Here is an 18,316-nt window from a genome sequence, read left to right as displayed (position 1 = left end):
CTTCTAGAGGGTTCTCCTCTGGGTTATTGCATTTCTGTAAGTTGCCCAAGCAGGACCCAATCACATACAATTACAGGGAAACTCTATCGTGTCCACTTTCCTCCTGTACCGGGCAGGGCCTGCTTCTCACTTCTCTCCTAGCCTGCCAGGGGCTGCCCAGCAAGGTGCCTGCACTTAGTAGGGGACCAGGAATTGTGTCCCGAACTGAACTGTTGGCAGTTGCTCCCAATAAGCTGGTCTCAGAAATTGAAGCACCCAGTTAGAAAATCTTAAGGCTCCACTTAAATTTCATGTTTCCTTCCTGTGAGCTGTTGTCATTTCAGAAGCCATGGACTCAGAAACCTTCGTGTTCCTTTTAGCTCCTCAGGTTTGTGAACAAGCACCTGTTTTTGAAAATTACATTTAATTGGAACACAGCCATACCCATTCATTTACAGACTATCTATGACTGTTCTACTACTAATAGTAGTGACTGAGTCTCTTGGCCCCCAGAGCCTAAAATACTGTTAGCCCCTTAACAGAAAGTATTTGCTGGCCCCCTGCCTTAGAGTATAAGATTAAAACCAAGTGCAAACGTGTCTAAACATTTTTGATTATATACTAAAAAATGCCTGCTACAGTTTTACCAAATAGACAGCTTGGATCCGTAGGTACCTCCTCCATTGCTTCCGCCCTTCTCCAAGCCCCCGTTTCTGAAAAGGCCCCATAACTTGTCTCCCAAATCCAACCTCCCTCTTTCCTAATTTGCCCTCCGTGGAGCAGATAAAATGATCTGACTTCCTCATCCTGACCCTCTCTCTCTAAACCTACTCTTTCTGAGTACAATGGCCTTCTGGTAATTTGTAGAACATGCCAGCCTTTCTCTGTTCCTACATCAGGAAGTCCTTCCCTTTGCTGTTCACATGGCTGGCTCCCTCCCCTCTGTATTCATTTTCTGTGCTGTGTTGCAAATTACCACAAATTCCTTGTCTCACAGTTTCCATGGGATGGGAGTCCAGGAGCAGCTTGGCTGGGTCCTTTGCTCTGCATCCAGCGCGTCAGCCGGGCTGTGTTCCCATCTGGGGCTCAGGCCTGTTCACGTTGTTGGCAGCGTGCAGTTCTGTGCAGTGAACTGTGGGAGCAAGACCCTCAGGTCCGTAGCCCTCAGGCGGGCTGTTGACCTCTCCAAGGCCAGCAGGAGACTGTCTCCTGCTTTCATTCTCCCCCTTCAAGAAGGACCTGGAACTTCTGTTAAGGGGCCCTCCTGAATAAGACAGGCCTGTGCAGGAATATCTCCCTTCCTGTTAACACAAAGTCAGCAATTTAGGAAATTTAGTTACATCTGTCAGGACCCTTCACCGTTGCTGTATTCGGATGGTTTGAAGATTACCCAACCTGTGTCTCAGTCTGCCCAGGCTGCTGTAACAAATACTGCAGAGTGGGCAGCCGCAGCAACAGATGTTTCCTTCTCAGGGTTCTGGAGGCTGGGACGTCCCTCAGTCCGGTGCTGGCCAGTTGAGTTCTGGGTGGGGAGATGGCTGCCTTCTCTCTCTGTCCACCACGGTAGGGAGAGAAAGAAGGTTTCACACAAGGGCACTGATCCCGTCATGAGGACCCCAGCCTCCTGATCTTGTCTAAGTCTAATCACCTCCCAAAGGTCCCACCTTCCTGTAGCATCATACTGGGGATTAGGGCTTCAGCGTATGAGTTTGTGGGGGTCACAGGCTCTGCCGGGATGCGAACTCGAGGGCCATTTTAGAATTTGCCTACCACACCCTCGTCTGGCCTTGCTGTGCAAGTCACCTGCGACCACTCCCTCTAAGTAAGCAGTCCCCTCTGTTATTCTCATCACTTCACAAATATAACTCTGATTACTCTTTTAAGTAGTTTTTGTGATATTTTACTTGTTTCCTGTCTGTCTCTCTAGCCAGATCACCAGCCCTGTGAGGAAAGGGCTGTGTCTATTATGCTCTCTTTTGTATTCCTTACATCCAAAAATGTGCCTAAAATGTGGCTCTCACTCATTAAATATTTGCTGTGAACCTAGAAACCACTGGGTAGCCAGTAAGGGGATTTCAACCTTGCTTTTATGGATGGAGAAAGCCTGGTTGTAGGGATCAGAAGAGCAGGGTTGAGAGCTGTCTGTCGGTATGAGTGGGGTGTCCAGGCCCTCTTCACCTCTGGGCCATGCTTGTCCACCTCGCTGCCTTGCTCATCTGTCACATTCTGGGCACTGAGGCAGCTCCGGAGGATACTAGGCAATGACGGCTTAGAGGGGGGTTGCTTTTCTATAAGAACGTTCTAGCTTTCTCTTGAGAGGCTCCGAGGTAGTAGTTCCCAACCAGAGACACACTTCAGGATGACCTGAGGCTCTTTTCTAAAATGCACACACCCAGCTCCACTTCCTGAGATCCTGATTCAGCAGGTAAGTCTTGAGACGTTTATTTTGGAAAACAAAACAAAACACCAAAGCCCCACATGATTTCTGTTTTCGATCCATGATTTGAACCACTGCTCTTAGAACTGGAAGTTCTATTCTTCCTCTTTAAGAATCTTACAGAATTTGTACTCCATGTAAGAATTTGTTCGTTATGCATCAGAAGATTGGAGACTGACGAAAATTGGGCTTGGGGTGGATTAATGATTGTGCATTGAGTATTGACCCCCCTATACAGAGATTTGTTGTGGTTAACAACTATTTGATCAATAAATATGAGAGATGCCCTCACAATATATATATATATATATATATATATATAAACACACTTCCAATTGTAAAATAAATAAGTAACCGGGATGTAATGTATAGCATAAGGAATATAGTCAAAATATTGTAACAACTTGGTATGGTGATACCTGGTACCTAGAAATATCATGTATATAAATGTTGAGTCGCTGTGTTGTACACCTGAAACTAATGTAATGCAATGCTGTTGTCAACTACCCTTCAATAAAAAAAAAAAAAAAAAAAAAAAGAATCTTACAGCATTTCTGTTTAGGGACAGAATTCAGACTTCCTTATTAAGAGGGACTGACCTTTCATTCTTGCTCCTTTAAATAAAAGCCTCTTACGTTCCAGGCAGTTGTGGGGGTTCCTGTGGCCTTCTGGCTATAATAGAGTGTACGGTGCAGAGTGTGGTACAAGGCCAGTGCAGGTCAGGAGAGAGGGCAAGACTGTTGATGGTTTGGGAGAAAGGAAGCGAGACCTGCCCGGGTTCTGAGGGAGGTGCCTTGCCCCCGCCCCCCACTGGGAGCGTAGAGTTTTCTGTGCCACCACTAGGCTACGCTGTTCCCTTGTCTGTTGGTTTGGCTTGTTCGGAAACTGCTTGCTTCTCCATTTCTCTTAAACCTTAACAGGGAGGTGAATTCAACCAGAGTTAGTCATCTCTGCCCGAGACCTAACTGGTAATTATTCCACATGATTGGTGCCTACTCTTCCTACAATGCACGTATTGTGATTCTCTGTTGAAGGGAAGCTGCGATTGCCAACTTTTTATTGCTTTACCTAGGTTCTTGGCAGCCTTTTTTTTTTTTCTTTTTTTTTTAATGACATTGGTGCAAGTTCAAAAAGAGTCACAGATACACGACAGCGTGCCCTTTCGACCCGACAGAAGACTCTTCAGAGCCTGGGTGGTTGTAGAGCAGTCACACAACCAAAGAGGAGGATCAGGACATGGACGGGGAGAAAAAAGCAGAGTGCTTGAAATGGGAGAAGGACACAGCAGTGGGCTCAAGGGCCACAGACTTTTTGAACTGATTTCTGTGTATTTCTTGCTTAGACTATTGTATTCCCTTCATTTTTCCATGTCCCATTCCTTCTTGGGGTCCTTCTTTTATTTTCCAGCTCAGTGTTGCCCAGACTGCTTTGGGGAGCACCCTTCCAGCGGTGAGGCTGTAGGGGAGATTGTTGACAGTGTCCTCCTGGGTGGAGAATCTTAGTGTCCACTGGGATGTGAAAGGGTCTTTTAGTTCTCATTCAGGAAGCCTTTTTAACTTGGTCCAACCCAGTGTTCATCCTGCCTCACTGAGCACAGAGCACTTCAGAGGGAAGACCCTTCAGGTGTATTGATTGAGAGCATTAATTTTTTGTTGTTGCTATTCCTTTTTTAATGTAAATAGGTTATTTTTTAGAGGAGTTTTAGGTTCACAGCAACATTGAGCAGAAAGTACAAAGCTCCCAAATACCCGCTGCCTCCCCCTGTGTGCATAGCACCCCCTTACCGTTCCTGCCCCACCGTGGTACCCTTGTTACAACTGCTGAACCTACACTGATGTGTTATCACCCAGAGTCCATAGTTCACATCAGGGTTTGCTCTTGGTGGCATGGGTTTGGACAAACATCTGACATGTTTCCACCACTCAAGTGTCGTGTGGAATATAGTCACCGCCCTAAAAGTCCTCTTGCGCTCTACCTGTTCACCCCTCCCTCTCCCGGCCCCTGATTTTTTTTTTTTTTTTTTTTTACTGTCTCCCTGGTTTTGCCTTTTCTGGAATGTCATACAGTTGAAATCATAGGATGTAGCCTTTTCAGGTTGGCGTCTTTCACTCAGCAATATGCATTTAAGGTTCCGCCAAACCTTCTCATGGCTGGATAGCGCATTTCTTTTTAATGCTGAATAGTATTCCGGTGTCTGGAAGGACCACAGTTTATTTATCCATTACTTACTGAAGGACACCTTGGCTGCTTTCATACTTTGGCAGCTATGAATAAAGCTGCTGTAAACATCCATGTGCAGGTTTTTGTGTGCACTGAAGTTTTCAGTGTCTTAGCAACTCTGGGTAAATGCCAAGGAGTACTATGGCTGGTCCAGGTGGGAAGAGTATGTTTAGTTTTGTAAGAAACTGCTGCACTGTTCCAGAGTGGCTGTACTGAGTTGCATGCCCAGCAGCAATGGACGAGAGGTTCTGCCGCCCTGTCTCCTCACCGGCATCTCATGTAGTCAGTGCTCTGGGTTTTGACCATTCTAATAGGCACATCACTGTTATTTTTTGATGTGATTTATTTCTCAAAGTCCTGGGGGCTGCTTAATTGTGTGCAAGCATTACATTATTAATTATACATAGACTCTAAATCAGAGAGCGTCGACGTTGAAACCAGACATGGCAGTTCAAGTCAGGGCCCTTCCCCCTCCAGCTGGCGGAGTTTGGGCCGTCTGCTTTATCCCTCTAGACTTGAGTTTCCTTATCTGTACAGTGGGGTCAAAACACGTATCCGTAAGCTTGTGGTGTGGAGTCAATAAGATGAACACTTAGCACAGCCTCTAGCACACAGTGAGTGTTGGCTGTAAAACCGAGCAGGTCAGGAAATGCTGCATAGACGCGCTTTATTCTCCTCTCAGGCAGTTTTAACCACCCTCCCCCTCTGCCTGTCTCCATTTCCAGGCTGTAGATGTGGAATGTCCTTAGCTCCAGTTACTACGGTTTTTGTGGTACTCTTGTTTAAGCAACTACTGAGATTGCTTTAAGAATCTTTCCTAAATTATTGGAAACAAACTCTTCTTGAATTCCTTTCATCCAGTTTATGATCTCCCTGAAATTAAGTCTCTCAAGATGAATTTATCTGTGAATGTTTGGACCTTTCCGTCTTGAGACACCCCCCCTCCTTTCTTTCCTTCCCTTCCTTCCTTCCTTCTCCCCCTCTCTTTCCCTCTTCCGCCTTCCTTTTCTCAGGAAGTATTCATTGAGAGCTTGCTATTGGCCAAAGATTGTGCTAGTTGCTGGACATATGAAAATAATTAAGATGGGCTCTCTTGCCAAGGGAGTGCCCCCCTAACCCCCCCAGCCAGGATGACACATGTGGACGTCTGAAGGTCAGGACTGTGTGGGTCCAGAGACGCTCTGTGGGAGAAGCCTTGATCCTTTGTCATTGCTCATCCCCACCTTGTTTCACGTAATGTGCTGAGTTCACTCAGCTGTTTACCTTCTCCGTCTTCTGTGTCTTGGGTCATGAGCTCCTTGGGAACAGAGATGAAGCCCCTTATATAGCCAGGGCCTTGGTACACACTGATCAAATATGTATTGACTGATGTGATGTGCACATATAATATAAGGCCAGCAAAGAAGGCAGGGCATGTACATACACACTGCAGAAGGAAGACATTTTACATGCACTTTCCAGATGGAAGCCTTTCTTAATTTTTTTTCCCAGTTCCTGTTGCATACAGAGAAACTTCGAACCTCAATGATAGATGACCTAAATGCCAGTAATGTTTTCTACAAGAAAAGGATAGAAGAGCTTGGGCAGAGGCTCCAGGAGCAGAATGAATTGATTATCACGCAGAGACAGCAGGTATTTTTGGCTATTTGTTGGTGCTGTTTTTCTTTAAGCAATACAGTTGATTGAAGAATGTGTTTTTATTTTAGAGCATTTATAAGTTGGGTATGATAGAGGAGATGGTATATTTTTCTCTCTCTGACTGTTTGTAAAAGTAAATCCGGTACAATAGTTTTTAAATAGGTATTTTAAAATACCGTAGAGCAAGCAGATTTATTCTGATAGAATTCAGAATAAATTTGAAGGTGGAGAAGAATTTCTTTAGGTAATTACTTTGAGAAGCAGCTGCATATAAATGCTGCGTTTATAAAACTTTTGCCTCCATGTCTTTGAAGTCCGTGCGTCCTGTGTCGTTGGAGGATTTAGTGAAAAGCCTAATGCAGTAAGTACAGTGTCTATTCATTGTCTAGTATGTCCCTAGCCACTTGCAAACATGTATCACAAGAAGAGTATTTTTCTTTGCAGATTAAAGAGTTTACCAGGAAACCATCAAACAGCGTCAGTGAGCCCAAAGGTAAGTGGACCAGGGTCTCTTGCTGGAGGTTTAGCGGGGCTCCCTCACTGCAAGCTGGGCAGCACAAGAGTGCGGGGCCGTGGAGGCTTATCGTGCTAAGATGTCTTCCTCTAGGCATTTTAACTGGAGAGACCTGTTACCACAACTCAGAAAGTTGAAGAATTTAAAATAACCTGAACAGTCTCCTATATTTTTTTTAACAGAACATTGTTATGCACACAGCACGTTCTCAATAACCATACCTCTGGACTGAAGTACGATAAGGCGGAGTTAGATTGAAAGCACAAGGTCTGGAGACAGACTAGGCCCGACTCCCATCTCTTTGTAGCTCTGAGTCTCTGCCTCAGTTTCCTCAGCTCTAAAGTTGGAATATTAACAGTACCTGCATCACAGGCCAGTTACCAGGATTAAATGGTGAACATGTGTAAAAGGCACCTGTTAAACACTGACTAGTATTAGCTGTTGTTACTGATACTAAAGTCAACTCCTCCAAAGTACCATAGAGGCCTGCTTCATTATTCTTACTTGAGGTTATTGGGCATCAAAGATTTGTTCTAAGCATAGTGAGGACAAACAGAGGCTACTGACTATAGCCGTGATAGCCGCCCGTCTTTGTGTCAGTCAAGAGCTAGTCTAGAAGGGGAATTGGGAGCCAGAAATGCAGGGTCTCACAGTCAGGCAGAAAGCTTGCCTTCTGCCTGGTCTTCTCCTGAGTGGTCCGAATCTTATAGTTCCTGCAAAATTTAGATTGTTAAGCGATCTTGGTCTGCTTGCGGGATGCCAACCAGTGATTGGTAATAGATGTAAGAGCTGGGCTTCCTCCTTGTGTCTGGGGTCCATGGGAAATGCAGTGACCTAAATGCTTGCTTCCCATTTGTTTTTTGAGATAAAGGATTGGGAAGGGCCATGGTTTCCTGTAACTTCTCTTTGAATAGTGACATTCAGGTAATGAGGATACCTGTTTGATTACTTAGGTAGCATAAATACTTGACTGAAAAGTAATTTTAGGAAAAAATTGGCTTTGTAAGGATTTATGTTAAACATCTTTATTGGGTGAGTCACTGTATGTTGACAAGCTTTGTTTATTGCTTTCTGAAGGACAAGGATTAGGATAAGCACTGGCAAAATATAACCCATAGCTTAAGATTTTGTTATTAATTAAAGTTTTTTCTGTTCTTTCAGGGAATCCTTTAACCTGGCAAACTTTTGAATCAAAGCCAACAGCCCCAGCTGTGCCCAGTAAGTTTCTATAATAGGGTCAGGGTTCTAGAGACATTTTTAAAGTGCTAAACTGATTTATAATTTCTGTTTAATATATTTAATGACTTTTGTTTTTGAAAACCAGTGTGTTTGGAGATTACGTAATGATCTATTTTGATTCCTGGCTTTGACCTACTTCCCAAACCCAAGACTCTGAATATCCGTGTGATTTGGTAGTGTTTTTGGTTAGCCACACCTGTTATTTTTTGGTGTGCCTATTGAAGGGACAACTAAACATTCTTCAGCATTGCTGCAGGTTGTTCTTTTCAGTTTCCTGAGGTAATGGTGTATAACGATGTGACTGTGGCGGCCGCCACGTCTCGGCATCACTTAGACTCTCAGTGATGCAAGCTTTGAACTGATGCTCTGTCAGTCACTCACTTGAGCTCCGCTGACCACGGGAACCTCCTGGAGTTAGCAGGATTTGGTTATAATCCAAAAAGACATCATTTGCACAGTTTTGAAATGGACAGCTTGTTTTCTTAATAATAGCTTAAATAGTTGAAATATTTTTTTTTCCATTCAGGAAAGTAGAAGGGCGGAGGAAGTAAAGAAGCAGGTGACTGGGAGGCAAGAAAGAAGCTCTACTTAGATGTTGTGAAATATATTCAGAGGATGATAGAAAGCTTAAGGCACTAAATTATTATTGCTTATACTTTAATTTACTTGACACAAGATTGGAGCAGTATTTACAAAAACAGGAGGTGGGCTGGTATGTCTCATGGGCTATATAGTTCCCAAACCTTGATCTAGATTGTGAAAATGGCAAATGGGTTTGACGGTTGTGTTTCCAGTATTGTTAGCAATTTATTCACAGTTTGGAGTTGAACACTTTGACTGGTAGCCATTGTACAAACAAAAAGGTATGGACATACTGAGGTTTGTAGCCAGTATTTCATGGAGTCGGATTAGAATTAAATTTCCTAATGAACTAGGGAAAGAATCAGCAAACTAACAGACAAGTAGATAGTCCAGAGAGGGACCTCGTGGAAGGGAGGCCATGGAATCTAATTTTCTGAAGATATTTTAAAGTTGTATTCACAAAGTTGTATTCAAGTATTTAGCATTACTTGAATCCAGTGTACTCCTCTGAACACTGTGGCTGAGTTAGTAACTCTCACAGTGTCTTCCAGCCCAGTGATGGGATTTTTTTTAAATGGTTCTATTGTCCATGAGTGTTCAGAGCAGCATTATTTATAATAGCCAAAAGTGGAAACGACTGTATGTCCATCACCTAGTGAATAGATGCATAAAATGTGGCTTGTCCATACCATGGAATGTCATTTGGCCATAAAACTAAATGCTGATGCTGACATATGCTACAACATGGATGAACTTCAAAAACAAGACACTAAATGAAAGAAGGCAGTTACAAAGGACCACATACTGTATGAGTCCCTTTACATAAAATGTCCGGAACAGGTAAACCCATAGGTACAGGAAGTAGGTCGGTGGCCGCCAAGGGCTGGGGAAGGGAGGAGTGGGGAGTCATCTGTGATGCAAGTGTTCTGAAATTAGATAGTAAGGTTGCACAACTCCATGAATATACTAAACCCCCCTGAACTGTGTATATAAAAGGTATGAATTATATTTCAATAAAGCTGTTACTAAAAATTGCTTTAGGTCAGTTGGTATTATCTTTGTCATTCAAAGCATTTGTGCCTTCAGTCTGTATGTATCTTGACTAGTTTGAGTATTTGGTCAGCATCGTGTTCAGATGCTTCTGCTTTAATGACGGAAGCCTATGAGGTTTTTCTTTTTATGCTGTTGCAGCGAATGCCACAGCCCCTCAGACTTTGGAGGCCAAATCAAGTCTACCAATGGCGCATGGTAAGTTTCAGCAGAGCCTCAGCATTTTATGTGCTCTTTCCGCCCAGAGTTAGATAACTTATTAACTGAAAGGGCTTCTGCAGGGGTGATGATGCAAACCCGAAAACACTGTAGTGACTACAAAACAGTTAATAAAACTGTAGTCTCCATATGGAACAGTGTCATGAACTGAACCTACCTTCCAAAGTTATGAAGCAAAATGTGAATATGTTGTTGGACTCATGAATAGAGACTTCTAACTTTGAGGGGTGTTTTTGATGCTGATTTCTGGTGGGAAGTAGTAGGTATTGGATGAAAGGGTGAGTTTCTACTAGACCAGCCAAGCAGCCCAAGCCACAGGGCATGTGTGGTTGTTTTTATAACTTTCAGTGTTGCAGCAATCACCTTTTTTAAACAAACAGTTTCAGCGATTGGTTGGGAAAATCTATAAAAGACAAGGCATGGAAACTAAAGGAAAAAAGTAGGAGCCACTGGATGAAATCGCTACCAGGATTTAGCTCTTGAGCCGGGCTGCAAGGGTGATAATTGTTATTACATGATCCAGTAGACAGGGTGATTATTTGTAGCCATATTTTATTTTTATACTATTAAGGTGCTTGCAGTTTTTATAGGACGTTTTCTAATATGTTGTTTTCTTACAGTCACATATTCAATGAATTAGAATGGGTGGTGGACCTCCATCTATTTCCTGCCTTACCTACAGAGGCTTCTGGAAACTTAATGATTCCTTCATCCCACTTTTCTTTTCAGCCATTTAGTTAGCCTTAAATCCATGGTAGTTGAGTCAGCTGTTTTGTCTACATAAATATTGCGGCCCATATTTTTGGCCCATATTTTGGCCCATAATCATGCCTTTTGCTCATTGACTGACTCACTGAAGTGTTTATTTCCCTTTATTTCTTTTTCCTAAGATTATTTCAGGTGGATCAGATCCCATGAGCATGTGTTTACAATATGTCATGCATACATCCTCCACATGCTAGATGTTATTTCCAAGTGTTCAGGACACACAGGTTTCCTTCCTTCAGACCAGCAACAGAGAGAAATGAATGTAGGACTGAAGTAAATTTACTTCAATGTTGATATACAAGATAATTATCTCTGGCAGTTATTCTCCTACTATTTATATGTCAGGTCCAAAATCTGTTGTGTCCTCTCTGAGGCTTGGTTTTTATAAGGTGTTGCTGGCCGCTTCTCTTGTACTTCAACAGTGTGTTTTAGTTTGTTTGTCTCTTCTTCCTACTGTGTTATTGGAGGCCTTTCTGTTTGACAGTAAAGGAGGTCCACGTTTTGTTTTTTCACGTTTTTGGTGCCTGGTAAAGGACTCATACAGCACGTATGTTCAGCTTGCCGGTGTTCATTCAAGAGTCCTGACAAATCTGTCAGTTCTAAAGCACTGTGTTCCCTGTGGACCTTCCCCTGACGGGACCAGGGCTTCACAAATCAGCCATGCCCCCTTGCTGACATCTGCTGGGATTGAAATGCGGCTTTAAATGCCAGCCAGACCTGGCAGAGGGCCTCCAGCCCTCGGATTGGGATCAGACCTGATTTGTGAGCATCTCAAAGGGCAGAAACAAGGAAGAAGCTTGGCTGGGCCCACGTTCCTGCTCCCAAACCCCAGCCATGGCCATGGCCCCAGCTGTGGTAGGGGGCCAGGGAGGGCTAGTCACGTACGGCATAATATTAATTAGCTGATTGCTTCTCTGTCTTTCCTTTTGTACCATCATTTCACAGCTTGATGAGGTTCTTTTCCATGAAAAATGTCATGCTTATGCACCGTCTTAGGTTGGGTTTCTGGAGAAGCAGACTCTGAGACGGGTTTGCCGGCGGCCTGTTTGCTGGGCAGTGCTCGCAGACAGCTGCTCTGCGAGAGAAGCAGGATGGGCAGAAGGGGACATTGAACCGGGTGCAGCTGCAGTGGAGGCCTCAGCAGATCTCACCAGGGACTTGAGAGCTGGGATGGGCATTTTGGGGTTTTCCTGGATTGAGGCAACCAGTTACCCGATGTGCGCTGGCCCAGGAAGGAGACAGGGGTGTAGGCTGCTCCCAGCTCAGACCCAGCAAAAAAGTAGCGGGAAAGCACTAGATGTGAATTAATGGTGCAGATGGATTGTTTGGCTGAGCATAGAGCAGAGAGATTTGTGGAGAGAGTTGGGTCACTGTCCACGGCTGCCGCTGAGTGCAGGGCTCTAGCTGTTGGGGGCCCTTCCTCCAGCATTGTGTTGCTGCTGAATGTTTTTTAGGGCTGTTCATAGCCAGATTGGAGAGCTTAACCAGAAAGAGTGTATTCAAAGAATCAGAGCTGGGGAGACCAGGTGGGGAGGCTAGCAATAGTCTAGATAAGATTCCCCACCTAGAAATCGGAGTTGTAGTGTTGAAGCAAGAGGGAGTGAATCTTAACAGCTGCTCAGAGGAATTGGTGGTAAGGCTGGGCAGATCCTCGGGGGCAAGGCTGCGGAGGAAGGTCAGAACGCGTGATCTCAGGTACTGGACGGCGGACCCATTTAGAGAAGTCAGAAGACAAACTCAGCTAGCACCAGTGGGGAAGCATTATGGTTTCGTGGCTAAGAGCCTGGACTCTAGAAGTGGACAGTCTGGAATCATAGTTGACTCATGAAAGATGGGCTTAGGTTTCCTTGCCTGCCAAATGGGGAGACTAGTAATGGAGGCCTGTGCTAAGGATCAGGGGAGGCAGGACTTGGGAGCTGGAGCCACTGAGCAAGTACTGGCTAAATGTTCAGTGGGGTAGGGATGAGGAAGTCCAGCAAGGTCAGCCAGTGGAAAAGGGGCTGGAAGTTTCTCTTCTGGAGGTACTGGTAGGAGACTGACAGGGTTTTTCTGGAAGCCTCCAGCAAGTTCAGAGGGGAGACACTCACCATGTAACTATCAGCTCAGGACAGGAACTGGGACTTTTGGAGGATGGACCTGGACCTTGGGAAGCATTCGAATGGCAGGCCCTCCCCTCCCCGCTTGGGACATCAGCCTGCTTGTTTTGGGAACTGGGGTCTGACCGACCTCACCTCCTCGGCTGTTACTGTAGGAGCCTGGGTTCAGGGATCTCTCCCTCAGAACGCTGCCCTCTGCACCACAGCAGGAAAAGTCAGAATTTTGACAATTTATCTTGACTCAAGAGAAATAAATCATAGGATTATCTGTATAATATAATGATAATAAATATGCACATGGTGATTTTATGACATATTATAGAACTTTTCCTCATAACTGCATTTTTGTCATTTTCATAAAATATAAACCATGTGACTTTAAAAAACAACTTAGCCATTCTGCTAAAATCTATTTTCAGCAGTTCAAACTAGTAAAATATTCAATTGGTATAACGTTATTTTTACATTTAAAAATATTTTTAAAATGTAGTTGACATAATATGTTAGTTTCAGGTGTACAACATAATGATTTGGTATTTGTGTACGTTGTGAAATGCTTATCACAGTCTAGTTAATATCCATCATTACATAGTTATAATTTATAAAATTAAATTTTTGATGCTGAATAAAAACTTTGAAAGCACATTTTTGTGTTCAGTAGTTGTAGAACATGGATGGAATTAAATGCAGGACCATGTTCATGTTCAGAATTAAAATGGACTCCTATTTACTAATGGGCTGTGTTCTGAAAGTTCATTTGAAAGTAGTTGAAAGGGCATTTCTTCCATACAGTCAAAGTTATATTTATATATGTTGACTAGGTCACTGAACAAGCTATAAGAACCTGTTTATATATAGCTAAATAGAAAGTATTTTTTATTTTATCTGTATACCTGTGTGTGTGTATGTGTGTACATATGTGTATTTATATATGCCTAAAATAGGTACCAGAAATACCCTGTAAGTTAAAAGCCCGACCTTCAAAGTAGGAAATAGAAAATCTGAAATAGTGTCTGCAAAGCACTTAGATGTGTCCGGTGAGCCCTCAGTGACTCTTGGCTCTTGTCATCCTCACCAGTCACCCACTCTGAGGTCTGATGGGAAAGTGAAATTCCCTCTGGCCCGTGGGGGCAGCTGAGGAGCTCTGCGGGGAGGTGGCCTGTGTCAGTCTCCAAGCTGAAGATGAGTGACCCTTGCCCCTCCTATGCCAGACTTCCGCTTGCATTTCATGCCATGTCTAATTCTGACTGCCGAGGTTAGAGCTTCAGCCAAAACCTGACCTTCCCCATGAAAGGAATTGCCCCTCTGCTGATAGGAGCATGTGTGGCTTTATCCATGGTGCTAGGGGGTTTCCCTGTGTAAGCACAGTAACCTTCCTGGGAAGTACCTAGAAGCCTCATCTTCCCTGGTCACTGTTCTGGGCTGGGTTTGGGGAAAGCCTGTCTTCATCTGTCACTGGACCCAGCCTTGCCCTGGGCTCTCCAGCAGCAGATCTAGGTCTTGAACCAGGCTTTAGGGATGTGGAAGTCTGTAAGAATGCGTCATCCCACCGCTGACCCTAGGGCCACCTGTCCTTGCCCTTTACCATCCTTGCATTACCCCTTGGGGAACCTGGGGCTAGCAGACATGGAATCCCAGAGCCTTGGGCATTATTTACATTTTTCTTCGGGAATTGAAATATTTTCATTCATTTTCTTTTTAGCCACCTGATCAGAGTATTTTATAAGGAAAGTGTTCTTAGGGATAAATGAAGAAGGTTTATTGCAAGCATGAGGTTGATGAGTAAAAACTATAACTTAATATTTGAAATATAATTTCCTGAGAGTTGAGTTAATGGAAAATACATGAAAGAGAAGATGCCATGAGAAAGTGACCAGCTTTAACTGACTGCTTCAGTATATTTTTCTCAGTAAATTTTTGCTCTTTTAGGCATGATTAAAACTGTGGAACTATATATTTCAACACTGTTTGAAAGGAAACTGATTTTACTTTGCTGTTGTCCTGTTTGTACTCTTCTTCTTTTTCCTCATTAATAGAGCAGGCATTCTCATCACACATACTGGAACCAATAGAAGAACTTTCAGAGGAAGAAAAAGGTAACAGAGGGCGCCGTCAGGGTTTATACCTGCATATATTACATTTAGATGCCAAAACCTAAGCCTTGAAAATATGATTCTGCAGTTTTTATTGTACTGTATCCAAATGAGGGAAGACGTTTAGGTTTGGATTACATTTTCAACCTATATGTGGCATTCTGTCATTTTATTCTCTAATGTGCTGTTACATTTTTTCCCTGCTTTACTGTATTCTAAGCATATGAATAAGAAATACCTTACATCAGAGAACTTGAAAAAAACCATAAGTCTTTATGTCAGTGCAGATATTCTCTGATCACATAAGTCAACACACATGTGCTGTATGCCAGGTGCTACAAAAATATTCATATCACAGTACTTGTTTCTCATACCCCTGAATCTGTGAAATTGAATGGGTAAAGTGCCCATTTTAAAAACTATTTTTAATAGCAAGGAAAACATAATATTTAACCTCTGAATGTGGAATATTTATGTGCAGAATATCTTTATGGTGCAACTTGGGAGCTGTTAAAGGTTTGGAAAGAGAATTAAAATTGTTACTGCTTACTCCCTTTATTTGGCACTTCTAAAAACTATTAACTATCAATTTTTAAAGTTTATGAAAAACTGTACATTTCTAAGAGTATTTTCTAATGTTAGACTTGTAGATCCTAGAACAGATACACTTGCATCAATTTATCATAATTTTCTTCATATGATAATAATGCATTACTATACATCATTCCTTTAGAAGAAAGCAAATTGTAAATATTTATGTGGGTCTGGTTTTGTCATTTTTGATAGGAAGATAGTCAAAATTACATATTCTGATATGCAAATTCTTAAATTCGTTATAACTTCTTCAGTGTTCTCTCGACTTTTTCCAAACATTTTTTTTAAAACAAATCTACAAACTGAGATGTAATAACTAAATCAGGCCTAATCCATAATAACTATATGATGTGTATTTTCATTTTGCTCTCATGTAACAAGCATTCTCTCTCATACGTCCCATATATTAAATCTGGAACAAAATATCTTATTCTCTAAAGAATTCTGAAACGTGAGGTTCTTGGAAGGGTCCAAGTATTCGGAAGTGGAGCCTCAGCAGCCAGACGTAGATCACTTTAGAAAACGATCCAGCAAGGTTCCAGGAGGGGCCTGATTTGCCCACCTCACCTCTTCAAACTCAGCTTCCTCCCATGGCATCATTCTGCCTGTGGTTTTTTTTTTTAGAGTTCTACCCAGAAAACATAAGGCATGAGTTTGGGATCATTGACCGAAACCACTGTCAATGGTCGTTGCCACATGGGGGAAGCAGATTTTGAAAGAAAACAGCCCTTGACCCCCCTGCACATGTTCAGGCACAGCTGTAGTGGGAGAGAGCCGAGGACTGCTGGGAACACCTGCGTGCAAGTGCATGTCACAGGTACCAGTGGCTGCATCCTGCTGGTGCCTCTGCCGACCCAGATTAATTGCCATCAATAAATTCCTCGGCTTGTGCAAACATTTTGCAGATGCTGCCTGTACAGCTAAAATTTGGCAGTAGTTTGCAAAAACCCTGTGGCTCTTACCAAAGAAGTAACTCCTCCGTGGCTATTTCTGCATCCTTATTTTAACAGCTGAGTTGAGGCAGACTTGCTCTTGCTCTTGTAGGATGGTAGCAGGTGAGGCCTGCAGGGGTCTTCAAGGCCGTTTCATTTCTCAGAAACTTGAAACATGGGGATTAGGATCTTGCTTCAAGTGATTGAGTTTAATTAGTGTCAGGGGTGGAACTAAAGTCCAGGTTTTCTGCTTTCCATCAAGCTGGTCCAGGACCAGCCGTGTGGCCGGGTGACCTCTGGGGACATCTCTTACCTCTCTGGTTTTAGTGTCCTCAACTCAGAAATTCTGGGGTTATTTTGTTTTGTTTTTTGTTTTTTACTGTTTGTGCCACAGTTATTTGCTTACCGTCAGTGGTATGTTGTTTGTCTGCTATAATTGATCACATGTGTGGGCTATTGTGTATGTATTGGCCATCTGCTCGTATGTGCTTTAAAATTTTTAATTAAGGAAATGCCAATCTCTAGACAGTTTTGTTGATCTTGGTGAGTAGTACGTACTAACTAAAATCTTCAGCTGTGGTTGGCTTCCAAGTGGTCAGTTTCACCTTTACCTAAAATCTTTATTGTTATTTTTTGTGTGCACTATACAGTCTTTGTCCTGCTTCCATTGGCGAGCACCAGCCTTGTAAGAGCCCTTCCTACTAAGGGTTTTCTGGTCATTCACAAATGGCTTTCCAGAGCAAGCACCAACATATAAAGTGAACTTGAGGACAGAGGGAAATGATTAATCTGTGATCACTTAGGGGAACTCGGTCATCAAAATGGACCTGTCATCAAGGTTGAGGGTGAACCTGGACCAATCAGCCAAGAATTCAACAACTGCCATCAGGCCCCGTGACTCCTCAGAACCCTGGCTAGTCTTTCATCAGCATCACTTGACTTCTGCATGTGGCCCTATATCCCAGATACTGACCAAAAAATTATTTTTGTGTAATCAGGGTGGGAGGCATGTCTGTTTTAATGGTAGTGCCGTGACTTCCAGGCTGTCTTTTGGTGCCTTTTTGTTTTTTAGCCTTAGATAGCTGCAGACTTGGTGGCTACCTAGCAGCCGAAGCCAGCAGCACAGCCGTGGTTGCAGCCAAGCCCTCCAGATGTTGAGGGATTTTCAGTTTCTAGAGCAGAAGTACATTTTTTAGGTGGCTTTCAGAATACTGGAAAACATTGGTGGTAAAACAGCAGTATGAATGCTGAGAATATATAATTTAAGACTACTTCTGACTTTTATTCATATATAATCATAAAATCTCATAATTTTGATTGAGCAAGCCACAGTAACAAAGTATAGAGAAGCATTGCCTTGCAGGATTTTCCTCCTATTTAATGTACAAGAAGTAATTTGACTAATTTTGGTTTCAGCAAAACCATTTATTAATGAACAGAAATATTCTTTACAGTTGGAATTGAACTAGTGTTTAGAAAACATCTTAATCAAAAGGCATTTTGTTCAAGATCTTCCACAATCCTATTTCTCCATAAAATGATACATAAGTTCTTACTGAATTTAGGAGAGATGAATTTTTCGGGAAATAGTAAAAATAATTTTAGGATAAAACATTGAACTTCTAAATGGTTTATTCCACTCTGCTTCTGCAGAGACATTTTCCTGGCATTATTTATCTAGCTATAATACATAATAATGATGAATAATACATACACGGTGATCTGTTTAAACACTCAGGTGGAAGAAGTCTTTAAAGACACTAAAGTGTTGCTGCAGACTTAAGATAGTTTTGAAAGTTGTGAGATTTAAGCATTGTATATTGTGCTGAATGACTAAAATATCCAAAAAGTTAAAAACATTACAAATGCTTGTTTGCTGTTTAAAAGTTGTGTTTTGCCAATTTCTTCTTCAGAGATTTAATGTATTGGTTTAAATTTTTAAACACATTTTTTAA

At 42.6% G+C, this 18,316-nt stretch overlaps 1 protein-coding gene across 8 annotated transcripts in view; it reads left to right on the top strand.

The window, feature by feature from the left end:
• The window catches only part of DZIP1 (DAZ interacting zinc finger protein 1), a 55,821-nt gene that overhangs the window by 18,902 nt on the left and 18,603 nt on the right, over window positions 1–18,316 (top strand). For 6 of the 8 annotated variants that reach the window (XR_005026521.2, XR_005026520.2, XM_036893956.2 and 3 more), the window contains exons 10-14: window positions 6,128–6,268; window positions 6,719–6,767; window positions 7,950–8,006; window positions 9,801–9,857; window positions 14,779–14,838. Coding sequence is in view for 6 of the 8 variants with exons in the window: in XM_036893956.2 (XP_036749851.2) it covers window positions 6,128–6,268; window positions 6,719–6,767; window positions 7,950–8,006; window positions 9,801–9,857; window positions 14,779–14,838 (364 nt within the window). In the remaining 2 variants the exon portion in view is untranslated. The remainder of the gene's footprint in view (window positions 1–6,127; window positions 6,269–6,718; window positions 6,768–7,949; window positions 8,007–9,800; window positions 9,858–14,778; window positions 14,839–18,316) is intronic. The other 2 variants (XM_036893960.2, XM_036893961.2) reach the window with 2 other exon arrangements.

This window comes from Manis pentadactyla, chromosome 17, assembly GCF_030020395.1.
Source record: "Manis pentadactyla isolate mManPen7 chromosome 17, mManPen7.hap1, whole genome shotgun sequence".
Taxonomy (NCBI): domain Eukaryota; kingdom Metazoa; phylum Chordata; class Mammalia; order Pholidota; family Manidae; genus Manis; species Manis pentadactyla.
The sequence above is the reverse complement of the archived record's forward strand: the minus strand, read 5'-3'. Positions and strand labels throughout refer to the sequence as shown.